Consider the following 27193-nt stretch of genomic DNA (forward strand, 5'->3'; position numbering starts at 1 on the left):
CCATATAGGCTAATAGAAGAACTGCGGTTGTTTTTCTGGTGCCAGTTTGGGGTGAAAGGTTATGAATGTTCCAAGGTCAAACACTGCAGCCCTAAAGGTGCCACAATTTGAAAATATATTTCATAGGCCCTGTATGGTTGCTAGCAGCTCTGTACGAGAGAGCCTTTAAATAAAGAAATCTTTGTTGAATTATTATTATGACTAACTTTTTAGGTGCTGCATGGTGGCTTGGTTAGAAATATTGTCTTCCTCTCTTTGACCCCCATTATCTGTCAATGACAACCCTGTTATTTTGTTAGTTATTTTGTTGTTGTTTTGTTTACCCTGGATGGGTTTCAGGACTTGAACTGAGTGAGAGTGGGGGTAGGTAGGGGATGGTGATTGGGAAATGTTCTGTAAATGTCCTGACTCATATTTTTGGTACTGCAAAATAATGCAAAAACAAACAAAATAAATTGTGTCTTGAAGCCTAGAGGTCTTACATTTTATCCTCACACTGTCTGACAGTACAACAGCAAAATGTGCTCTCAGGCAAAACACTGAACCACTGCACACATAAGAGCATCAGCTAAATAATTTCAAAACTTGCCATGCATTTGCCATAGTACCACAAATGAAATTACAACACTTCCAATGGGGATGGGAACTGACAATGTGTGTTCAACCATAACCTTATTAAATATTTGACTGGCTATCCCTATTGGCAACAACGCTGTTAAAATATAAATGCATTGTTGAAGGAAGTTGGAACTATTTCAAGGACAAACTGATCTCATAGTCGAGTACAAAAGTCAATTCCAGTTTCAGGCTAGGATTTTGAATAGAGAGAAGACAACTAACTATATCCCTGAACGGCCAAAACCCCCACAAAATAATGGTGCATGTGCACATCATAGAGATGAGCTATTTTAGAGAGAGAGAGAGAGAGAGAGAGAGAGAGAGACACAGAGAGACAGAGAGAGAGACAGAGAGAGGTCACAGGTGTATTTTGTATGATACATTACTGACAAGTAATCATAAAAGGAAGAAGGGGCATCCCCTCTCCTCCACATGGATTATTGTAGACAACACACAGGCACTTGCAGACACAGAAAGCTCAAATGCATGTATACTATATGTTTGTAAGGTTGCCTGATTAAGGCGAGGGAACTTGGAGAGTGACAATACAGTACAATACATCTGTGTAACAGGCTACCCTTTACTTGTTCATGGCAGCATGCCTGTTTAAAATTTGCAGAGCACATTGTCACAGACACACACCGTCCACTAGTGTTCGCTATATTAGCTCCCACCAAGTCCATGGCATGCCTGAACTTTGCCGCTGGCGACTTAATGGAACTCCCAATAAGCACACTAGAGTAGTAGAGTAAAATTATAAAGAAAGGTCAACGTTGACAAGAACGTGATTTAACCTTACAAAATCACACCTCCCGAATGAGTGTTCGCCCAGAGAGAGAGAGAGAGAGAGAGAGAGAGAGAGAGAGAGAGTCGGCTTGTATCTCGTTTTCGGTGTGCAATCCCTCCCACTCCCAGACAAGCAGAAAGATGCAATAGAAGCAATAAATATGCAAATATCTCATCATTATTTTCCTGCATGAAGTCCTGCGTTCATGCCAATTCATGCTTACCTGAAAAAGACTATAGTTTCCCACAAATAGATCCACAGCGCGTTTATTCGGCACATTTTGGCCAGTCTCATTTCGGGCTACCTAGGGGCTCGACGAGCTCCAGGAGTGAAATTTCCAAATCCTCGAACGGTTCCGGACCTCCAAGGTGAGCTAAAGAAGAAAGAAGAAATAGGGGGGGAAAGAAGGGGGGGGGGGGAATGTAAAAAAGAAAAAGAAAAAAGAAAGAAAGTAAAAAAGAAAAAGAAAAAAAAAAGATCCTCTGTAGCGTGTTTCAGATCCCAGTGTCTCTCGTGCCAACCCACGAGATATTCATAACCGCACGGGCCATGAAATCATCTTCCCCTCTCCCGTTGCACCGACACTGTCGATCAAACCCCCAAGCACCCAAATATTGAGTACTTTTTTCAGGACCGTGGACAGAGGCAGGCACAGACAGACGGACACAGTGGCTTGCGGAATTTCTCCAGGGTTTGGCGGGGTAGCTCAGAGTGCAATGCTATTTCACACACAACCGCACACAAATCTGACGTCTATTGTAGTCGATCCATAGCCCAGCGATATGGGCTTACTTTCACGGGGAAATGGCACATACTCCTTAAGTGGACTAAAAAAAATGTTTGGTTTAAAAAAAGAAGAAAAAGGAAAAAGAAAGAAAAAAGGCGATTTGGTCGAAAATACGAGCACTGCGTCTGAGTGTCTCAGTTCTCAGGATATCGGAGAACTACGTGGTGCATGTATATATCCTTTAGAACAGAGAAAATCCACAGTTGTTGCACGACATATAACACGCAGGCCTACATACGGAAGTGTTTTCCCCCTCTAGTCACGTTCTCTCTTATATGCATCCCAAAGAGTGAAGCGACGCTGCTGCTTTATGAGCCATACGTTGTCGGTGTAGAAACCCCGGTGCTGCTGCTGCTACTGCTGCTGCTACTGCTGCTGCTGCTGTGAGGACGGGGTGGTCTGCAGGCTGTCAGCCTCTGCTTCTGCTGCTGCTTCTCCGCGGCCACGTAGTTTTCTCCCTGGGGTGAGTAGTTGGAGCTGCGTCGACGCACCGCCACTACTTCCATTGTCTGGTGGTCAAGTTCGAGCCGCGGCCGGATCGAGTTCAGCAGCCCGTCATCCGCTCGACAAGACACTTTAAATTCCACATTTCGCGGGAGGAGGACGAGGGAGAGACGGCGTGATGGACACGGCGAGCTGGTCCTCTTCCATGGCAGTAGGCTATAGGTATGAGAGAGCTACGCTGGCTGTCTCGCGCGCACGCGCGCGCACACGGAGATGGAGAGGGATGGAGGGAGGGAGAGAGAGAGAGAAAGAGAGAGAGAGAGCGAGAGAGAGAGAGAGAGAGAGGAGGGGGGAGGCGCAATAAGCCACGGTCGGTGCCCCACACACCGTATTTCTTGCTGCAGTCATTTACCAAACTCAAAAGTGCACCTCGGCTCGCATTTGAATACACGCCCACATTCCGTCGTCATTGGCCCCCATGTTACTGGCACGAGGAGCTCAGCTGGGCACAGCCTGCGATTGGTGAAGCGAGGTGTTACTTGGAGACAATTGGCTTTGTGTCCGGCGCCCGGCCCGATTCATATTTCGTCGCACGGTGGTTGCATCAAAAATAGCAGACAAGCAGGCTATAAATTATAGCTTCACCAGGCAAAAGAAAATCAAAATATAGGCCGTAACCGATGGTGATTGATGACGTTTTGGAGAGTTCGTTTTGTTAAGGAATTACTCCGAATTAGTCAGTATATACTAAAATTGAGTAGCCTATACTTTATCAGCATGTTGTTGTAATAGATTTATGGGCAATAAAACAGCCTGTTGTAATTTAGTGTAGGCCTACTATTTTTGCAGGCCTGTTTTGCTTTTTATGGGCTAATTGAATGAATGGCCCATAGATTTCTATTGATTCTTGTAAGTGGTTGTGTAAAGTAGTGCAGCATGGTTCTCAAAGTGTGTGGTCCCACCATGGTCCGGGAACCCCCAGGGATCATTGATGGGGTTCCAACTTCCAGTGGCTCCCCAGCAAAATGTGTTAATATTAAAAATCAGTTTAACCCTATCCGCTATTTGAAATGAGCAAATCTACAAGCTCAAAAGATATATATTTTTTAAGGGGGCCCAAAGCATATTAATTTGGCGGACAAATTCCATGTTAAAATTCCAATTTTGACATGGAAAGGCTTGAGAACCACCGGTGCAAAGGATTACACAAACAGGCTCAGTGGTTGATGCATGGCAGGGTTAGACACTGTCTGCTATGGGTAGGCGTATAGGCCTACATGCTATGCTATAAGCTATAAGGCACTTTTGGTCCATTGGTAACCATTCAAAGTGCAGATGTTTTCATTCCAATTCCTAGCATTGGTCTTTCTTACTGGTGTGTTCTATGCAGTGGTTCAACAAGTGTCTTACAGTATGTGACATTTATCTGTCACATGGTGACCCCAGCACTTTACAATCTCTGCCTCTCTCTCTCTCTCTCTCTCTCTCTCTCTTTCTCTCTCTCTCTCTCTCCCCCCCCCACACACACACATACAGGCTAAGATGCAGGTGAGTAGTGATGGTAAAAAATACACCATTACTTAAAAGAGTGTGCACATGCACTAGCTGTGAATAGCAAGGTCACAAACAGGCACAGCGTGCTATATAGTTTGTGGAAAAGTAGAGACACGCCAGGATTCTCCGGGGACAGACATCTGCGCTGACCCACGCTTCGAGGGGCACCCCTATACCAACCAACTGATGTGGCGCGAATCTTGATTGATTCGCAAATAACAGGCTGTATTGTCCTTGTTTTGCACTCCGTGTGTGTGTGTGTGTGTGTGTGTGTGTGTGTGTGTGTGTGTGTGTGTGTGTGTGTGTGTGTGTGTGTGTGTGTGTCTGTCTGTCTGTCTGTCTGTCTGTCTGTCTGTCTGTCTGTCTGTCTGTCTGTCTGTCTGTCTGTCTGTCTGTCTGTCTGTCTGTCTGTCTGTCTGTCTGTCTGTCTGTCTGTCTGTCTGTCCGTCCGTCCGTCCGTCCGTCCGTCCGTCCGTCCGTCCGTCCGTCCGTCCGTCCGTCCGTCCGTCCGTCCGTCCGTCCGTCCGTCCGTCCGTCCGTCCGTCCGTCCGTCCGTCCGTCCGTCCGTCCGTCCGTCCGTCCGTCCGTACGTACGTACGTCCGTACGTACGTACGTGTGTGAGAGTGTGTGTGTCCATCCGTCTGTTACCAGCTAATCTCCGGCACTGTTAACCTGGTCAATGCCAAATTTTGCACACCTGGATGCCAACGATGAACCTCTGCCCCAAAATTTCCAGAACGGCCTGTTATAGCACCACCAGAAGGCTGACTTTTGAAAAACATTTTTTTTTATATTACTCCTCCAGATTCTGTCCAAAAATCCCGCAAATCGTTACATAGGCTACTATCTCTACAGTCATGTGTTCAAGACGGATCTGTCCGATATTTCATATTCCATCCTCTTTCTTTTCAAAATCCTTTTATTCAGGTTTTTTGTAACAGAAGCCCAGGGGCAATATTAAACAGACATATAAAATATAAAAATAAAACTCAATCCCATATCCCACCCTCCCCCCACCCACAATCCCAAGGATAGTCGGAAAAACAGTCTGGAGGAAATACAAAATAAATAAATATATCTATATACACATATACACAAAAATACATGCATACATAATTACAAAAAAATAAAATAAAATAAAAAGATAATAATAAAAAGCAGATTTTTCATAGCAGAGCAGATTTTGTTTCTTTTGTGGTTTGGCGTTGGCCCGAGGCATAGGCAAGGACACTATGCAGTTTGTGTGTTGTGGTAGAATCTCATAAACAGGCCCCAGGTCTTGTAAAAAAATTTCTCAGAGCCGGCAATTGAAAACCTTAACATCTCCAACTCGAGACAGGACATTATATCACGAAGCCACTGACGGAGCACGGGTGGGGCAGCATCCTTCCATTTGAGCAGAATGGCACGCCTAGCGAGCAATAAGGCAAAGTCGACCATACGACACTCTATGTGTGTTAATCCCTTCCAGCAGTGCCAAGGAGAGCCAGGGATCTGGGTCTAGATTTTGATGTAGAATGTTGGATAGAGTATTAAACACATTCCTCATATTCCATCCTAATTGGCTAACATTGGCTTTCAAAGTTTGCATGCAGGATTGGCCTGCGTTTAAATCATGAACGCAGCGTGCAATTTACGTGAAATCTTATATCCCACCCTTTTCACAATGGCCTGTTATAGTGCCACCAACAGGTGGATTTTTGCAAAACACATTTTTGGAACAAAATGCCTCAAATCATCCAATTGCCATCCAAGGCGTAAGAAGAAATGGCACCCTTTTCACATTGGCTTATTGTAAGGCCACCAGGAGGCCACAACCTGACCTGCCCTGGTGGAGACACTTTATCTAGTTCATACTCATTTGCTGTTCATACTCATATCATGCAGGGACCTGCAATAAATTGCCATGTCTTAGGTTCCATTGAACCTCTGTCTACAGCCTCTTACTGGACTTTTAGATAATTGAATATACCCCATAACCCCCCATCAGTAGAGGGGAAAGTGCCCGGGGAGATGGAGAACGGAGCCAGGGTCCTATAGGGATGGAGGCTGGAGCACTACACCCCAGACAGGGGCATAACAGGAGCTCAAGCCATGGCTGGTCCACAGGATAGAGAACAGGACTGGACAGTGGTGGAAAGTACATCATTTACTTAAGTGAAAAAGTACTTATAAAAGTATCAATATGCAATGTAGAAATACTCTGCTACAAGTAAAAGTCTGGAATTCAAAATGTAATTGAATAAAAGTACAAAAGTATTGGGATCAAACCTACTTAAAGTACAAAAGTAAAAGTACTCATTATGCAGAATGTCCCCTACAGTAGGCTATTTCACAATTTATATATTTATTTTTATCCCATGATTTTGCAACCCATTTTTTCACCCAGTGTCAATTAAAAGGCGCTACACTTCCTCTCCCAACCTGGAGAGAACTGACCTCATGCTTTCTTCTATGCATGAGGAGTCTGCAAGAACTTCTTCTTTTCACCTGATGGGGGGAGTTTACCCGGCCGGACGTAGCGCGTGGAAGGAACACGTTATTCCGACCAGTTCCTTTCCCCTCCATCAGGCGCCCCAGCTGGCCAGGGGGAGGTAGTTTAGAGACCAGGATTACTGCATGTTTTTGTGGGGATACCTACGTAACCTATACACAGGGAGAACATGCAAACTCCACACAGAAAGGCCCTTTCGCCAACCCCGCCTCGGGTATGGGCACTGATGAAGCGGAGGAGAGAACACGCCCCCAGCACCCACAGCATCCCCAGCGGGAATCGAACCCATGAGACCCAGCAGGAGTTTTTAAATGTATACAAATCTACAAGCTCACAATGTGTCACCTCACGATGCGAGCTATTGTGAGCTATTGTCAACTGGACGAAATAAAGTGGTTTCATGTATGTTTTGTAATAATAATCAAAATCTACAAAGTCTAAAGTTTGCAAATAATTGTAGTGAAGTAAAAGTACAATATTTGCCTCTGAGATGTAGTATAGTAGAAGTAAAAGTATTGAATTTGAAACCTTGAAAATATCAAGTTGAAATACTCAAGTACAGTGTACTTATTTACTTTACACCACTGGGATTGGAACAGTGGAAGCCTGCAGCTCAGGTTCAAGGCTGCTGGGCCCGGTCAGGTTCTGGAGTGCCAATTAAGCAGCCTGGATGGTTTCTGGAATGCTGAACAGCATGGGTTCTGGCTGGGGTGACGGGCGGGCCGGGGCGTCTCTGGAAGTCAGTGTTGTATGCAAGACTGCAGGTCCCCCTACCTCCCCCTGGCCAGCCGGGGCGCCTGATGGAGGGGAAAGGAACTGGTCGGAATAACGTGTTCCTTCCACGCGCTACGTCCGGCCAGGGAAATTCCACCCTGTCAGGTGAAAAGAAGCAGCTTGGACTCCTCATGCATAGAAGGAGACATGAGGTCAGTCCGCTGCCCCCCCAGGTTGGCAGAGGAAGTGTAGCGCCCAGGATTACATTAGATAATTGGCACTGGGTGAAACAAACTGGGTTACAAAATCGTGGGATAAAAATTATATATATAAAAAAAGAAAAAGACTGCTTTATAGTATATGCATTAATGGATCAGACCAAATTGTGGCAGCTAGAGTGAATAACTGGCCTCAGTGGTGGATAAAATCCAGCAAAGGCAGTCGACAGAGGATCTGGGGGATTGTCGGCTGAATCAAGGAGGTCTGGCTGTGGGTCATTTGGAGTTACCGACCAACCGGGCGCCTCCTGGTCAAATAAAGATAGCTGGGAGAGGATTCGGCCAAAATCATCAAGATGTGCACTTGGCGACAAGTTTTTGATTTTTACACATCGGGAGCAATTAGGGGTCCAGAATCTTGCTCAAGGACATTCAACACTAGCTCTGGGGGAGCCCGGGATCGAACTGGGAACATCGTGTTTCCCATCCGGCTGCTCTTGCAGTCACTCTACCCCTGAGCCACTGACGCCCCCTGCAGTAGGTCGATGGCTGCCAACCTGCAGGCTGAGATACAGGCTGAAGGATAGCAAACAAGTGGTTAGCTGTCTGGAAGCTAGCAGGCTGGTGGTTAGCTGACTGGAGATTAGGGAATCAGGGGCTTCGAGGAATTCCTTAGCCCACTTAGGCAACAAACTTCTCAGCCAGGGTTTAGATCGAGCCAGAGTCAGAGTGACCTGTCTGTACTCTTGGCTTGTGGCCCTCCTCACCTCACCTTGGAAGCACAGGAGAGAATAAGTCACCCTTATTCTCAAATAACCTTTCGCTGGGTCCATGGTGGTTCCAATATCTTTTTTTAAGCATGACCCAAGCACAGGATAAAGTAGGCAGAAAGTTCAGGGGGTATAGTAAACCATGTTTACTTCTCCAGTTACACAGAATACAGGAATACACAGGCAGCTGTATGGACAGACAGACAGGGTACACATGGAAATCACATGGTGCAGTTTCACGCAGGATGCACAGCGTAATCCACATGGGGTTACGTACAGTGTTACTTTTAGCGATAGTCATACTGTGTAGCATTCATTTTAGAAGTATTTTTGGCGGCACCAATGGTAGTAGCTCCGTTGTCAGTATTTGTCTACAGTATATGGAAGTAGCCTACCGCTCCAAAAGAAATGCTGCAGGTCCCAGTGCCTGAGTGAGGAATGAGGATATTTTGGAACAAACGTAACTCAAAATTACCTTGCTAGTACAGAGATACCTTGTTACAAGAACCTGTTGCAAAATCCCCATGTTTAAGTGACGCTACGTTGTTGCCAGAAAATGTTTCTTTCCTCTTGCAAGAATTTATCAGAATTAATAAATTAATAAATTATAAATAAATTATCACATTATATTCCCTAAACTGTTTATAATTACCAGTAGGATGACCTATTTCATTTGATGGGGCTATTTGCTGAGGCAGTTTTTCACAGCAGGTACAGTACAGTAGGTTTAATTATTATCTTTTGTTCAAGTACTTTTTTAAGCCATGCACAAAGCATATGTTGACAGAATGCCAATACAACCTGTCATAAACTAATTTGATTCTTACTGTTCAGTAAGAAATTGGTGGCTAGTTGTTTGGAAGCCAACTGATTACCACTCTCACCATTATGCAGCCAAACTCCAGTGGTTCCTTAGTTGATACTGTAATTTTATCTCATCATCCATGTGTGACATGGAGTTCCTTAGTCTTCCTGAGCTCCGTGGCCGAAGTGCTAGCTTATTCATCAGCTCTCAGCTGTCATATCAGCCCTATAGGAGTTATATGGCAGCTGACCAATCAGTTCAAACTTATCACCTTCTCTCTTGCCCAAGTCAAATACAGACTGTGTAATATGTACTGTATGTGCTTGTGCAATGTGATAATGCCTTTAAAAAAGTTAAAGCCCTATACTCTGATAGTATATTCATTCATTGCTATATATATATATATATATATATATATATATATATATATATATATATATATATATACACTTGTTATATCACTTACATATTATGATTTGTTTGGTAATATGTCAAGTTCATGGGAAGGAATATTATAAGAATATAAAAATATATAGTAATGTTAGAAAGATATATATTGGAGTTAAATGGTTTGATATGCAACTAGTTACTCTTAATTGAGTGCGCATTCTGATTGGTGGATGTCAAGTGGGGGCGAGTGCTAGAGAGAGACGCTGAAGAAGTAGCCTCGGAAAAAGCAGGCGTTTTGTTTACTGAAGAGGAGAAATGCAGAAAATAAACAGCTGGGTGATAGACTGGTGAATGGTACAGTGACCAGGAAGTAGCCTATAGCTGAGGACAAACTGGACAATACTTATATTACACATTGCCTGTTTAATTATTACTCTGTGATAAAGAAAGGGTCAGTGAGCCACTACGCCATTGCGAGTTTGCGACTGAAAAGACTGTTTTGAGTGCTTCATGAGCTAGGATTCCAGAACAGAACTGTTTCCCAGGACCGACGCAGAAGAACTGCAAACAATTTCTCCACACGAGTAATGCAGAGTTGCAGACATGCAGTGCTGTTCTTCATTGCATTGGGGAGAGACCACCTGATAGTGACGCCCGCTCTGCAACTTTTGGTACTGTACTTTTGGTACTGTGTGTGTGTGTGTGTGTGTGTCTTGTGTGCGCGCGCTGTATGTTTACTTTATATATTTGTCAAGTTTTAGGCCTATGGCGCCAGTAGGCGGGAAATTGTAGTTAATCAGGGAGAAATATGGATTGTGTTCAATCTATTAAGTGTTGTTGTGTTGTAACAATTTTGATAAAGCCTATAGATATGCAAATGCCATTGTGTAGTGTAGTGTTTGGGTTAGTATGGCTATTACATCTATATTGTAGTTTTATGTGTTTTATTTGTATTTAATAACATTTTTAATAATGTGTGTCAATATAGAATAATGTATATCTGAACTGACCTCTACTGAACAACAACATAAACACTAAACTGAAATGTCCTCGTGAACCTAAACATTATCCCAGTAACACAGTGCTGAGCTGCTACAAGGCCACAGCCCACAGATATATAGCCTAATTGTGTGTGTGTGTGTGTGTGTGTGTGTGTGTGTGTGTGTGTATACAAGTTTAGTGTGTATTTCTACCTGTATCTGAACTCTGAAGTGAATGTTCCGATACCCATAACTTGCCTTTAGAAGATAAAGAACAAAAAAGTGTTCAACCCCCCCCAAAAAAATTGTTTATTGTCATGATTTGTCACCATCCGAGTTGTCTTTGTCCGAGGCTTACAGGTCTTTAAATAAATACTTTCTGAAATGTCTATGGGAAAAATTAATGGGAAATTCTCTTCCGGGCCGCAAGTCGGGGGCGGACACTCTATTTGGTTTTACACTTTTAATGGGGTCCTAGAAATGAAAAGATTTGAGAACCACTGATCTAGGAATAAATAAAAACTCCATTAATAATTCTTAAAGTACAGATACTAGTTAGTAAAATAATGATGTAAATGGTACACTGACACTAGTATAAAACAGTCGTGCAACATCAACCATAAAGCATTCAAAATACAAAATAATTGATGTCTGTAGCCTAAATGTCATATATTATTAGGAATCGGAATAAAGCACCGAAGTCCTGACGTCACTTTCAGTAGAGGGCACCAACACACAGGTTTATAGGTTTTTTATTTGTATTGAAATCTCCATAGGGCGATTTTATGTCACTTCATATAAGAACTGTGTTTGAAAAATAAACCGATCTCCCCCGGCCTTTTCACTCATATGGATATGAAGCATCGACTGAAGGTGGAAATGTACAAATATACCCAAAGAGTAACAAAATAAGCGTTAGAAACGAGCCAAACAACCCAGAGACTACATTTCCGGGTAGGCTGCTTCTGCCCGCAGCCCGTCGCACAACAGAAACTGAACGTTAATTACGTTTATTTTTATTTTTATTTTATTGATATATAATGTATCGTGGTTAGTACGAGTCGAGTCACCACCAGCTGAGCTTACGTCAACGAGGAATCTCAGGAACGCAATATGTTGACAGCTGGGCGTGACGTATATGCTCAGCGACATTGCATTCATATGTAGTTTCAAGGCTTTTGCGGTCACATTAATTCCATTTTCTCTAGAAACTGGCTGTATCAAATATGAATGGACATCATTAACGACGCACAGCCACTCCCCTGACAGAAACGCCGGGGTGGTCGGTTTATTTTTCAAACACAGTTCTTATATGAAGCGACATAAAATCGCCCTATGGAGATTTCAATACAAATAAAAAACCTATAAACCTGTGTGTTGGTGCCCTCTACTGAAAGTGACGTCAGACTTCGGTGCTCTATAGACTGACATCGCCGTTACCAGCATTTTAGGCAGTATTGGCAGCTTGTTTTCCTATTGCCATCATATACACAATGTAGGTCTACTGAATTGGGGGAGGGGGGGGGGGGGGGGGGGAGTGGATAGACACCCGCGTTGGGCTAATACTGACAATACACCACTCTCTCTGACATACTGTTGCAGTCTGAGGGCCAGAAAATTGTACAGTAACGATGCCCAACAAGTGGTTCCCACCAGGGATTAATATATCCAGCTACCGAATGAAAGACAGACCTTAGCCCAAGTTATCTGTTACTAAAGGTCATCATGTCTTCTTTCAGTGTCTACAAAGATCTGGGGCATAGACCTAATCTGAAGCATTTTTCATGTCGTCATAGGTAATCGATGCATCCCATTGGAGAGTAGAGCCACTCGTGTCACTGGAAGGCAGCGCGTCGTGGGATTGAATCAGTCATGGTCGCTGGACGCATATCTGTCTCCAGGAAGCTATGGTATGGACTTCAGTGGACAAGTTTATATGTCTTCTCTCTGGTAGGGCTGGGTGATATATGGACAAAATCAAATGGCACAATATTTCTGACCAAAACCTCAATTTTGATATTGTGGTGATAATAATGAATTGTGACGATATCAATTTGTTTTCCCAAACCTTTTCAAAAACAGCTAAAATACAACTCGCCGCAATGCATTGTGAGCCTGTACTAAAGTACCGTATAAAACAGAGCTTAAGCGGTTAAAATCATAAAAAGACAACACTAACCGCACCGGTATGCCATATATGATATTACGATATCCCAAAAAATGACTAGTCTCATAATATCACAATATTGATATATTGCCCAGCACTACTCTGGTTTTTTACTCTCTCTCTTTCTCTCTTTCTGTGGAACTCACTTTGACCCTTTCTGTTATTGTCGTTCAACCTGTCTTTATTTCTCTGTCTTTCCGTCCTCTCTTGATGGCTGATATTTGAAACCCCCTTTCATATTGATTCTGTGTAAGTTTTGTCCCCTGAATTTGCTGTGTCAACATTAATTACTTGCTGAAACTCCAACAATACAAGTTGTGTTCAGTGTTCAGACTGTGTTGTGTGTAGCTTAACAGTCTACAGTCCTGCTGTATTCAGCCAAAGAGCAGTAAATGGCTCAGTGGTCAAGTTTTGGCAGTCACAGGACCTCTCTTGTCCTGCCAAAAACCAAGGTTGTTACAGTAGATACTATATTCTACATTCTCTCTAGTAGCATTTATAGCTGTAATGTAATGCTGATCAATTTAGAATCTGAATGACCTGCGACACTTTGCTCCTGTTGTTTGCCTTTGTAATTCAGTTACACATTTTTTGTGTTATTGATGCAAAAAGATCGGCCTACTTTGTATTATATTATTCATGTAGATTGTAGATATCTTACATCAAGTTACATGCATAGTGAAACGGGGTGTTCTGCGGTGAGAGTCGCATTACTAGTGGTGTGTAATATGGTTGTGCCGATTCAAAAGATGTCTAAACTGGTTTGATTTTTAATACTGAACCGGTAATACAAATCCGAATCCTGTCCCCCTTTGTCTACAATGCATCACAGATAATATTTGTCACACTTTAGTCTTGAAAGGTGCATTTATTCACACACCCTTCCTTTAATACTGACTGCTCTCAAAGGTCACAGATTTAGAGGGTTGGTGGGGGGAAAAACTGCTGCACCATTTGTTTTCATTATTTACCTGAATGCCTCAGATACTCTTGTGTGCTACACCCCAAGCAGGGACAAATGATTTGTAACTTAATGTCAGGGAATTGAAACGGCTCGAGACAATTTATTTTTATCCACTGACTCCGTCTCATCTTTCCAAGAGTAATAGTTCAGAGGTTATGTATAACAATGTGTTAATAGACCTTAATAAACCTTCTTGACCTCGACCTTTGTTTGACCACCAAATTATATGTCAGATATTGAGTTAGACATCTAATGTTTGCAGCATGGCCTTGTTTTGCGGTCTGACGATGGTAGTGACTCATTGTGGATAGAGTGACATTGATATAGGCCTATGTTTGCATAAACAGACTAATTTCAATAGTTGAAAATTAATGGCTTAGCTATATATTTAAAAATCAAACAATATATCCTCTTAATTGCTCAGACAAATAAAAACAAAAAAATAAACAGTTTATTCTATAAGTGAAAGATGTACACTAGACCATGTGAGGGGACAATTTAAAATTGGCATGATGCTAGTCTCTACTCTCTACAGATGCTTGGCTAGCAGACTAGCAGGATACTTTTAACAGCACAGTGCAAATGGACTCCCCCCTCTCTCTCCTTGATGCATGCCTGGCATCATCACATTGTAAATGTCCTCGTATAATCCACGATTCCCCCGCTTGCAACCAACCTTAACCTTGAGTTATGGCATGGCTACCTCTGGCAATCACATTAAGAGGCACATTTCTTCATATTCACACAGGGGGCTACATTTAGCAATCTCCTTAATTTAGCCAGACTGATGAATTGTACTGCTCTGCCCTCCCTTCCATAGCCATTCTCCTTTCTTTCCCTACTGCTCTTCCTCTGTGTCTGTCTTGATCCTCCTGCTCTCTTTTAATTTGTTTTCATACTGTATCTCCCTCCCTTTCTCACCACATTTCTCCATCTCTCCCGAGTCCCTCTGTTTCTCTCTCTCTCTCTCTCTCTCTCTCTCTCTCTCTCCCCCCCCCCCCCACTCATTTGCTCTGCTTCTCCCACTCTCTCAACCTCCTCCTCATTTGTGACCTCTGTATTTGTCTCTCTCTACCTCTTCTCTGTTACTCCACCCACACACACCCCCTCTCTTTCTTTTTCTTGCATCCCACTCTCTCATTCTGACCCGGTTTGCGTCAGCACCTTTGTCCTTGAGACGGCTGGCTGGCTCCCTCCACGGTTGGTTGCAACAGCACACAGTGGAAATAACCTCCAGCTACCTGCTGCCCGCGGCGCACGGGCATTCCTCAGTCTGTGTGGGTTAGGGTGCATGATGTGTGTGTACGGGTGCACGGGGGTTGCTCGTGCTCCAATTCTGTTTAGTTGTTTTGTGTTTTGGGAAGGGAGCAAACAGCTTAACCTCAGATTATCTTTTTTGAGGGGCACTAGCCCTTCCTACGCCCAGCTGGCTGAGCAAATACGTATTGAGGATAAAAAGTGAGGACAGAAAAGTGAAGACGGAAAAGTGAGGCCACAAATTGTTTGACCAGAATGAGATGATGCATGATGATAAGAGTGCCCCTCACTTCACACGGGTGTGATTTTTAAGTATCCATAAAGACCCTGAAAACAGGGATTATTAATCAACTCCAACTACTTGTGCATGTCGATTCGGGATTATTGCGACTATACTAGATTGAATTAAAATATACTACACTTGAATTGGTTCCATATGTACTTGGTACATACAGTATACTATATTTCAAAAGACTAAATTGCTCTATACATAGTAGGCCAGTCAATCTAAGCTAAAAAGGGGTGTGACCCAAAAATTGCAATCGTAATCGTTCAAGGTTTTTTATGATCCTTGGGGTCACCCAAATAATCATGAATAACTCCTAGTTTGACACATCACTTGCTACTTAAAGGATATAATTGGTCCTCACTAATGGTCATGAAAAAATACCACTACTTTAAACAAGATTTTAAAAATATATATTTCGATTTGTATTATCGTGAGAACGATGGCTTCTATTATCGTATTGCAACTTTTCAGGAATAGCAAGTCTGCCGTTTTTATTAGCTTGGATTCCCCATCGATGATGTCACTGGTGGACGGGTTTCTGAACTGCCCACAGCCCCCCCATGAGAGGGCTGTGGGCTGTGAGTCGACTACAAACCACTAACGCACACCCACAAAAAAGCAAACTACAATGCACCCCCACACACAAACTAACGTAATCCTGGTAATGGTGAAAGGACAGAAGGCAGGAGTAAAGTGTGTAGTCCACACGTCGAGTCCAACGGAGGTGTGTACTGTGTAGCAGTAGCAAGCAGCTGGAGTCCTGCAGAGTTGTGTATCAAGCAGCTGTGCAGTGCAGGAAAAGTTCCCCGGAGTTGTGTGTGTGTGTGTGTGTGTGTGTGTGTGTGTGTGTGTGTGTGTGTGTGTGTGTGTGTGTGTGTGTGTGTGTGTGTGTGTGTGTGTGTGTGTGTGTGTGTGTGTGTGTGTGTGTGTGTGTGTGTGTGTGTGTGTGTGTGTGTGTGTGTGTGTGTGTGTGTGTGTGTGTGTGTGTGTGTGTGTGTGTGTGTGTGTGTGTGTGTGTGTGTGTGTGTGTGTGTGTGTGTGTGTGTGTGTGTGTGTGTGTGTGTGTGTGTGTGTGTGTGTGTGTGTGTGTGTGTGTGTGTGTGTGTGTGTGTGTGTGTGTGTGAGTGTGTGAGTGAGTGAGTGAGTGAGAGAGACGTCCGGCGGTGCCAACGGATGTTGAGTGTGGTGAGACAAAGCGCGTGTCACGTGGTGCTGGTGTGTGGACCATAGAGTTGTATGGGGGCCGGCAGAGAAACGCGGAGGTATATGGACTGACATCAGAGTCGCAGTGGTCTATGTGTGTTCCGCTTGGCGAGCACATGTGAGTGACGGTGACTTGGCCTGTCGATTGTGGACAGCGCGATTTGAATGGAGTCCGGCAGAGAAACGCAGAGGTGTAAGGAGTGACGTCAGAGGCAGTGTGCAGTGGTCTATGCGTGTTCCGCCTGGCGAGCACATGTGAGTGACGGTGACTTGTCTTGTGGCAGTCGTGTGTTGAAAGTGCGTCAAGTTTTCCAGTATAGGGATATATATACACACACACACACACACACACACACACACACACACACCCCGTGTGGAGATAAACATCACCAGAGTTGCACAATTTAATTCCAAAGAGAAAAATGTAGTTGTCAGCCAATCTAATTGCCCTCTCATGGCGCATGAGGGCCTGCTGAGTTATTGAGAGACACTATACCAGGAAATCATGACGGACGAGCCACGGGGGAGGGTGGGCTGACTGAACATTTCACACATTGCACACACTGTCAGGGAGGCAGAGGCTGTTGTTGTGTGCTTATGTTTGCAAATACTGTATACTTACGGTATATAGTATAATAAAAGGGAGTAAGAGCAGATAAAAAAGAGGATAACGAGAGTAAGTGGGATGTCTGTGCTAGTACAGTACATTTATAGTACATGTGTGTTTTGTGCATGCAGGGTTCGATTGTTGGGGGCAAATGTATGGTGGGTGTACATGTACCTGGCTCTTGTCTTTCTTTGAGTGTATAACAAGATGAAGAAAAAGTAAGGAGGAGGAGATTATATTTTTGCCCGTGTGTGTGAGTGTGTGTGTGTTGTTTGTGTGTCTGTATGCAGCTAATGTCAGAAATTGCTGGACCGACAAGCACCCCACCCACAGAGACATTGCTTAAGTTGTTCTTCAGACATGCACACACACAGAGCAACCATATGTCACTCTGTGTATGAATATATGCAGTTATGCACCCACCCCAGGCCCCCACACACAGAGACATGCATGCATGCGGCCTGCTGCAACACAAATAGACAGATAAACCAAGCAGGGCTTGCTCACCTTAGCACACATTTCTAATTTATTATTGTATTTTCCCCCAATTTAGTGGATGTCACTTCCCAGCATGTGCTGTGGTCCCCCATGGTGGATCTGGGGAGGGTGTAGACAACCACATGCTTCCTCCTAATTCAGATGGAGTCGCCAGCCACTTCTGCTCATTACACCCAGGGAGGGCATTAAACCCGGGTCCCTGCGGTGGTGGGCAAGTGTTTTACCTCTACACCTCTCTGACCTAAAAAAAATAAACATCTGTTGTCTTATTCATAATATGCAGCTTGTCCAGACAAGTAAAATTTGCCAGACACGTAGGTCACGTACCAAACAAACAAGTGTTAGCATCCACTGCCATATGGTTCTAGCTGTGCAAAGACTATGAATGTTTCATGACCTTATGCCAGATGCAGGCAAATACAGACGGCACATGCAGTACACAAGAAAGTACACGTGCACAAAATAAGTAAATTTTCTTTCAACCGTTTAATGCATATCTGTCACCACGTCCTTCCTTGATTTCATCATTCTACCCATAGCTAATGCTATTTTATTAAATGTTTGTCTACTTTTTTATCACATTTCTTTCAGCAAGTACATACAATATCAAGACAGGAAGTATACAACACGCGTGTAAAACACAGTCTCAAATACACTAGGATGACTAATGGATAATAATATGTAATAATATAATATTAAATAAATATATTAAATAATATTTCCAACTGGTTGTCTCCACCAGGCCGACGGCATGGGGAGAGAGTATGTTTTGCACTCCGTCCGTGTGTCCGTCCTTCCGTCCGTCTGTGAACAGCTAATCTCCGCCACCGTTAACCCGGTCGATGCCAAACTTTGCACACACACTCCCTGGAGGCCAACGATGAACCTCTGCCCCACATTTTCCACAACGGCCTGTTATAGCGCCACCATGAGGCAGCTTTTCACATTTTTTACCTAAAACTGCACCGATCTGCGTGAAACGTTGCATGCACACTCCCTAGAGGCCAAGGACAAACCGTTGACCTGCATTTTCCGCATCTGCCTTTTAGAGCGCCACCAGGAGGCCGACTTTTGTAAAACACATTTCTGGATATTACTCCTCCAGATTCTGTCCAAAAATATCACAAATCGTTACACACTATCTCTATGGTCATGTGCTCAAGTCGGATCTGTCCGATATTTCATATTCATATTCATATTCCTAATTGGCTATAATTAGCTTTCACAGTTTGCAAGATTGCCCCGTTTTGAACAAAAGCCTCAAATCATGAACGCAGCATGCAATTTACGTGAAATCTTTCACACATTTTCTTACTAGGCTGAGGAATATATCCCACCCTTTTCACATTGGCCTGTTATAGCGCCACCAACAGGTTGTTTTTTGCAAAACACATTTTTGGAACAAAATGCCTAAAAAACATGTTTATATTTTACTATGAAAACCTGCATTTCCTGTGCGTCCGTCCGTCCGTTAGTTAGTCACCCCATGCACGCCTCCATATGGTCACGCCTCCATATGGTCACACCTCACGACATCACACCTCCAGGTCACGCCTCGTGACATCACTGTGACATCCATATATGGTCATGCCTTGTGACATCACTGTGACATCCATATATGGTCACGCCTTGTGACATCACTGTGACATCCATATATGGTCACGCCTCGTGACATCACTGTGACATCCATATATGGTCACGCCTCTCACGCCTTGTGAAACATCACGCCACCATATATGGCTATCTCCAATCTCCATATATGAAGATCACGACACTGACCTCATCTAACCCTGGATAACCATACATGGAGATGACTGGATCATCAGATCTAGATCTCTCTATATGGAGCCGGCCACTGCGACCAGCAACTCTACATCTGACCTCAAACCCTTAGATCTCCATATTTGCATGCTGACCAGCACTGACATTGCATATGTTGACCCTTCCCCACCAGTCCTTCCTGTTCTGACATTCCGTATGTTGATCTGACCTCATCAAACCCTGTACACTCAAGACACGCTCCATATATGGCCAGTACAGAATTCATTCCATGTTGATCTGACCCCCCCATGCCAAAGCACCAGCGGCATTCGGCCGTCACCCAGGCGGATGCGTGCACGCGACCTCACCACCAAGGTGGCTTCTCGCAGTCAGGCATCTTACTGGTCGTAATAGAAGATTATTTTATATCAGTGTGATAAACTAACCTTTTATGCTTTTAACCTCACTTGTAAGTCACTACAAAACATAAATTATGATAAAATCTTTATCTTTGGGGTACAGACCCTGCGTAAGTGGGTATGAGGAGCTACAGCTTTATGACAAATTGTAATAAAACAATTGTACACTTATACCATTAATGCTGGTAGAAAATGTATGTTTTGAACCTAAACCGATTAAACTAGATCTTTGGTTTCAATGGACATACAGTACTAGCATTAAATAAAATAAACCACAACACAATTAGTTATAGATTAAAACATAATAAAATCACCAGAGAAAATCACTGCTACTTTTATGTTTTATAGGCTGCTAATTTGAATAATGCAAACGGAATAATTAAATAATTTGAAACTAACAGTAAACTAACACTAGTTTAATATGAATAAAGGCATGAATAAATCACACACACACACACACACACACACACACACACACACACACACACACACACACACACACACACACACACACACACACACACACACACACACACACACACGATACTGGAAGAAAGAACCGAAATCTCAGTCATATGACTGAAGATTTCAGTTCTGTCTTTCTTGCCACTTCACTGCCAGTCATTTGTGGTGTGTCTTTGTCCAATTTCCACTTTCCCACCATCACAGTTGTCGATGCGACAAAACGTACAGTAAAACATTGATGCCATCCATGCTTGTGATCCAGTTTCATGCGTTTACGGTTTATTGCGGTTCCCCATTTAGCCCTCACGGCCGCAGTGAAGTCTACTCTTCCTGGGGCCGTATATGCATGGTCAGCTAATTGGCTGAGGTTTCAGTTCCTTCTTTAATTTTCTCGTCTAGGAAAAATAAATCTGAAATGAACTTGTCTTTCCAAGTTCCCTTAAATTTCTTCACGTTGGATTTGTGCCACTCACAACCTGTAAGGATGCATTTGGTTCCCAGTGTTGGGAAGTAACATTTACTTGAGTATACTGTACTGTACTTATTAAGTACAATTTTGCGATATTTGTACTTTACTTGAGTGTTTCCATTTTCCAATACTGTTACTTCTACTGAGTCCACTACATCTCAGAGGTAAATATTGTACTTTTACTCCACTACAATTACTTGAAAACTTTAGTTACTTAAGTGTAAGGCTGAGCTCACACCTTTAATGCAATTCTCGTGCTCGTTGGATCAATGCTGTGTAGTATCATGGCCGTCCCTCCCTAGATGCATCCATTTCCCACAAGGCTTTGCGGGAAGTGGGCGGTGCGCTAGAGCGGAATGCGGAAAACAACAGACCCACGTTTATCTGTGTGTAGTTTTTGGTGACCAATACGGCGATATGTGGAGTCGCGTTGTACACTACGCTTGCTAAATGAATCAAACTTTCTTCGAAAGACGTCATCCTCTTCTGAACAAGCCAACACACAGAATCAGTGCCTTTAAATCTGGTACTGATTGTTGAAATGACTGGAGACAGCCGTGCGTCATTTCATCATCATCATCATCAGAACCTTCATTTAAGCGTGGAGTACAATTTAGGGGCAGGCCCTCATTTTCAATGTAGCCGAAATACAAAACACAAAATCAACAAGTGTAATGCTTAATTGGGTCGTCCACTCACAGTTAACAGCCTTTGTATTGAGTTTGATAGAAATATGTATTAACAGTTTGCAGAATTACAGTACATTTCAAGCACAATCAATCAAAACAATATACATTAAATACAGCAATATCAAATATATGAAATGGAAAACAGAAAGTATTCAAAACTGAAATAACTATAATAGATAGATGAGAATTAATTAAAACAGTTACATTGTTGAACAAAAGTGCTAGAAATCACGGACTGAGATGGCTTATTTTAGGTCTCCAAGTTGCGCACGGGTGACACTCTGTCACTCTCCAGTCGGACTTTTCTGCGGGGCTCAGGAGACTACAACTAAACTCCGCCCATTGGGATACAAAACAGCCCTTCTCTCCTATTGGTTGGTGATTAACCCCACCCTCTGTGTTGTGTGGACATTGTGTGGATGTTGCGCCTACAAGCTGTTGTATGGCTTTCGGCTGTGTTTCGACTGCCCCCCCCTCCCCCTCATACAACACAATGTTGTGTCAAAGCACGTGACTCCCATTGGAAATACATTGGGCGGCCATGACACAACACAACAAGCATCCAACGAGCACGAGAATTGCATTAAAGGTGTGAGCTCAGCCTTAGGCCTCACTCACACGGTCGCTGCACTGCATTGCTGTTGTGAGTGTCATGGCCGCCCCAATGCATTTCCAATGGAGGTCACATGGTCTGTTGTATGGCTTTCAGCTGTGTTTCGACTGCCCCCCTCCCCCTCACACAACACAATGTTGTGTCAAACCATGTGACCTCCATTGGAAATGCATTGGGGCGGCCATGACACTACACAACATTCATCCAACAAGCGCAGTAAAGGTCTGAGCTCAGCCTAAGGCTGTTTGCAAAAAATAAACAAACATGTTTATATTACTCCTAAACATTTTGCCAAACATCTCACACAGTCCTATCCTCCTGGTGGAGACCTGTGCCCAGAAGGGCACTTTTTCTAGTTTCAAACTGTGGACCTTTCACATAATAAGATAGATGCACCTTTACTTTATTCATCCCGTGGGGGAAAGTCAGTCACCAAGGTAACCACTATGCTATGGGAACTTGCTTCTACCTATGTTGGGTGGCAATTACAATATAAACAACAATGATACAATAAAATAAATGGAAAACATATTGGCCAACTATGTCCACCACCTGATACTCTGAAAAAAAAGAAATAAATCACCTACATTTGGTCAACTATTTTCTACTTCTGTCTCTTCAGATTCCCCTACATGCTTGATCCTCCCACACTATTTATGAGATGTACAGGATGTCATTATTTGATTCCAAACACTGATTGGCCATTTGGGCTCATACTGTAGGTACAGTTGGGTGCCACCGATATTGTCCCTTATCATTTGACCCATTTAGGCCTGACCTCAACATTTTAAAAAATCCTTCTAAATCCTCCAGTTTTCTGAAATAAATATTTTCACGATTTTTCAAAAATAGCAAACCTACAAGCTCGTAGCGCGCCACTCGGTGGCGCGCTATGAGCTTGTAGATCTGCTATTTTTCAATAGCTAAATTATAACATAATGTTTAAAACACCAAAAGGGGTTTTGCGCAGATCACGCAAACCTCAGCAAAAAGAAAAGGACAATATCGATGGCCTCCAACTGTAGGGCGTCGTCCATTCATGTCAATCTTAAAATGGAATAGATATGAGGATTAAGATTAAAATGCATTTGCAGTCTGAAGCTGTACAGAGGAAGAGCCAGCAATGCTTCCTATGTTCCCCATACATTTTTCATTTGTATTGGAGGGCATTGTTGAGACTTTAGCAATAGATTTAGTGTATATTAGAAATGCTTATGTACAGTATAGATTTGAAGGCATTACACTTTTATGGAATCTTTTCGTTTATTATTGGAGAGGTGCTACAAACATGCTAATGATGCTAGAACAGATAAACTAAAAAGCATATTCATGTACAGTCTGTATGTACACTACACACAACACATTATAAAGGCACTCCTAACCACATTCGTATATCTACATGCATGCATACGCATATCATTCTCTACATACAGATTAGAAATGCACCGCAACTACCCATATAATACTGAATACACACAGAGCAGGGTATTCCCACAGGACGCCATAGCACGGTGTCTTGAGCCAAAACAGAAGATGACCTCTAATTCTCAACGCAGCGCGCCAACTTGGATGACATGAATAATGCATGACTTCAGTCTGCTTGTATTATTGCTAGGAGAAGGAAACAATTACATTTCCCTTAGGTACAAGCGCACTGTAGTGAAAAGAGCAAAGAGAGAAGATGCACGTACAGAATGAAAAATGCATCCTGGGATTAATGTAGAAGTTTTGGGTTGGTATCTAGGAGTGCAATCTGGAACATCTGGGCTGGATCTGTAATTGCATGGCTTTTTTGCTCGCATACTGTACTTGCAAACTTTCGAAACCGTTTTTTGGTGCATTTTGCTATTGTGAACCTATAGTTCTTTAGTTCTCAGTTGTATTGTTACACACTAGGCAATGTAGGCATACAGGAGGCATGTTGTTGGTGGGGGATGGGTGCACTTACAGCACTGCCATTTCTTCACCTAGTTTCACTACAGCCTTCCTACACAGACCGATTTGGAATAAGATTGTACCATTTTATTATGAGCATTAGTGAGAACTAGTTTTACGAGGATAGGTTGAAAACGGGTGAAGTCGTCCTTTAACTCTCATGCAATTACTCACATTCACACCTGGGTGTGAATGTGGCTGTAATTATACTGTGCCAATACAAGTTATATGGCCAGACTGACACAACATTTTGTCAGTCTTAAGCCTAGTTCAGACCAAAGATTTGCCTCATGACAAAACCATTTGCAAAGAAAAGTTGCATCGGTCTGAGTATATGTTGGCTTATAGCTGCAAGCGATTCAACTTGTCCAATCAAGCAACATGTTGCAAAGCATTTCTGATTTACTAACACTAATCTGCCATTGTAACGTTACATGTTTCTCTCTCACTCACTCACTCACTCACTCACTCACACAGACAGACAGACAGACAGACAGACAGACAGACAGACATACTGTACACACGCGTCTAGCAAGTCTGTTTTTAGAGCAATCGCATTCGCTTGCTCTCTTTTAAAGATAAAGGAGGGAGAGCATAGTCCTATTTCGGGGGCATTGCCCCTCTGTCTTCTGATAAAACTTCCCGTCGGTGCAAGTTTGCACAAAAACACTTGTCTACAAGCTCACAGTGCACCAGACGAATTATAAACCCATGAGACAGTCAGACAGCTGCTCTTTATGCTATTCTCTGTGAAAAAATGCATTGCCTGTTGCTGTCCATCAGTGGTGGTCCTGAACCTGTCCATGCATGTGATGTTTGCTGCCCTTGGTTAGGCCAGTGGTTCTCAACTTTTTCAGGCCGTGCCCCACCAAAATAATCCTATTTGAACTGGGCACACCCTACCCTGACAAGCACTCAATGTCATTGTAGGAGTTGAGGCATTATGTAGTTTGACTTGTGAAAACAGCCGATCTACAAACTCATAGCGCTTCGGAACTTATATTATTTGACAATAAGAATTTGTTCAATGTTTGACCAGCTTCTAGTTTGTTGGTTACTTTTGAATTAGTAATGCTCTTTTTTTTAATTTTATTAAAAAGGTCTTTAAAGGGTATAGTATTTAAAATCCTTAAATTGTCACTTTACTGACCCACAGGTTGAGAACCACTGGTATAGATGAATCAGCGGAGCCGTGCCCTGTAAGCCATCTGTGATTAGTGTAGCAGCATCACCTATTCATTATTAATTAACTATTAATTAAACTTGCTGACATGTGATGTCATTGGCATAGCAGGGTCAACTGAAGTGTGTGGTTATGATCTGTGATTGGTCTACTTGTGTACTGTATGGACATACCCATACAGATGGTCTACGTTTGTGGGGAAATAGAGAGTAGGGGAGAGAGTGTGGGTGAATAGCTCCATGTGACAGAGGGTTCCAAGTTGAACACAAGTTGTGCTATAATATGGTAGCAATAGGACAACAATAAAAATGACGCTAGTTTTGTGGATTAATTTATTTTTAATGCATGGCCCCCAGACCTCCATAAAATGACCGGAACTACTTAATATTCACCAAAACACGACCAGAATCTCACCACAGGATTCTGGGAATCAATTAGTACCTTTCCAACCACTATATTTAAGTATTTACTAAAGCTTTAAGTCCAAAAATCTGAACTAACCCTTAAACTGGCAGATATCAACATCACTCAAATTAAATGTCATGTTCTCTTCCAAATAAACTGGAATTGAGACCCATAACCTCTGCTACAGTACCAACGGAGTTGACCCACATCCTGTACGTATGCCTTGTCTGTGCTGCTTCCTTATACTGTATGCTACTGTGAAACTCATGTGTGAGTGCAACTGAGGTCTCTTATGCGTGAGAGAGTGCAAACGAGGTCTCTCAGCCAAACCAAAGTATTGTGCTTATGTATTAAGTAGTCTTCCTGCCTGGCAAGTGGGAACTATTTGACTCAGAGTATACCCCCCCCCCCCTTGACTGTGTGTGTGTGTGTGTGTGTGTGTGTGTGTGTGTGTGTGTGTGTGTGTGTGTGTGTGTGTGTGTGTGTGTGTGTGTGTGTGTGTGTGTGTGTGTGTGTGTGTGTGTGTGTGTGTGTGTGTGTGTGTGTGTGTGTGTGTGTGTGTGTGTGTGTTTGAGTGAATAAGCCGCCATGCACTCTTGTGACGCCCGCCAACGCATGCTACACCACCCTGCAGCAGAGGTGTAGCAGAGGTTGAGGTAGATGACTGGACATTGATCGCGGCTCGAGTCAGCCCACCATAGCTCATCTTCAAGCCATGGCAGCATTTCACAGTCCTGAGAATGCTGATATCGGGCCATGGAGAGCAAGCTTCTGAATTAACCAGCATCGATCTAGATACGCCTTTACCTGCTGACCTCAGGTTTAAAACGGGAGGCGGCGGAGGAGGCGGGTGTGGGGGTGTAGATGTTTGCTCTGATGCTTTTTCGAGTTCTCTTTCTCTCTCTCTCCCCCAATATCCTTCTCTTCTAAAATTCCATCATTCACTCACTTGTCATGTATAACTAAAGAAAGGCAGAGAAGCATTATGAAAGTGAGGAGGACAGAGGCATAGAGAGCAACATTAACGAGAAAGAAATTAAACGTGAAATTTAAGAGAGAGAGGGGGGGGGGAGAGAGGTGAGGGGACTGAAAGAGTGCTATGCCAGCCCAACAGCAGCAGAGCAGTGAATCAGTGAATAGGGATCCTGTCATTAGCGGGGGTGGCAGCTCAGTAATTGGCGCAGAGGTCAGCAACGGCTGACATGCGCTTGTCCTGCTAAATGCTATCAAACACATCTGACTGGCCCCGGACAGGTTACCTGTCTGTGTACCTGTCTCTCTTACTGCCTACCCCCCCCCCCCCCACCCCCCCCCCCCCCCTCCACACACACACACACACACGCACACACACCGAGGTGGATCATGATTTTTAGGTATTTAGGTATTTCCATTACATCTCAGAGGCAAATATTGTACTTTTACTCCACAACCACCAGATTTGAAAACTTTAGTTACTAATTACTTTATTGCAAAACATACATTAAACACTTCAGTCCTATACTGTACATTTCGGCCATTTGAAAATTGTCGATCTACAAGCTCACAATGTGTCGCATCTTGTTAGCTTTGTATATATCTGAAAACTTGAAATGGGATATTCTGCATAGTGTGTACTTTCTTAATTTGGTACTTTAAGTACATTTCGATGACTTTTACTTGTAACGGAGTAGTTCTACATTGCAGTATTTATACTTTTAATTAAGTAAA

General features: G+C 43.2%; 2 protein-coding genes across 4 annotated transcripts in view; one reads left to right on the forward strand and one right to left on the reverse strand.

Moving 5' to 3' along the window:
* Positions 1-1699, reverse strand: part of glra1 (glycine receptor, alpha 1) — a gene marked incomplete at its 5' end in the record, with an annotated part of 116859 nt that extends 115160 nt beyond the window's left edge. For all 3 annotated transcript variants that reach the window (XM_079505541.1, XM_079505540.1, XM_079505539.1), the window contains one exon: positions 1629-1699. In XM_079505541.1, coding sequence (XP_079361667.1) covers positions 1629-1699 — 71 coding nt within the window. The remainder of the gene's footprint in view (positions 1-1628) is intronic.
* The window catches only part of LOC306926235 (uncharacterized protein), a 154108-nt gene that overhangs the window by 108059 nt on the left and 18856 nt on the right, over positions 1-27193 (forward strand). Inside the window, exon 3 of the mRNA XM_079505498.1 lies at positions 12359-12472. Coding sequence (XP_079361624.1) covers positions 12359-12472 — 114 coding nt within the window. The remainder of the gene's footprint in view (positions 1-12358; positions 12473-27193) is intronic.

The sequence above is a fragment of the Electrona antarctica genome (genome assembly GCF_951216825.1).
Source record: "Electrona antarctica genome assembly, chromosome: 1".
NCBI classification, from domain to species: Eukaryota; Metazoa; Chordata; class Actinopteri; order Myctophiformes; family Myctophidae; genus Electrona; species Electrona antarctica.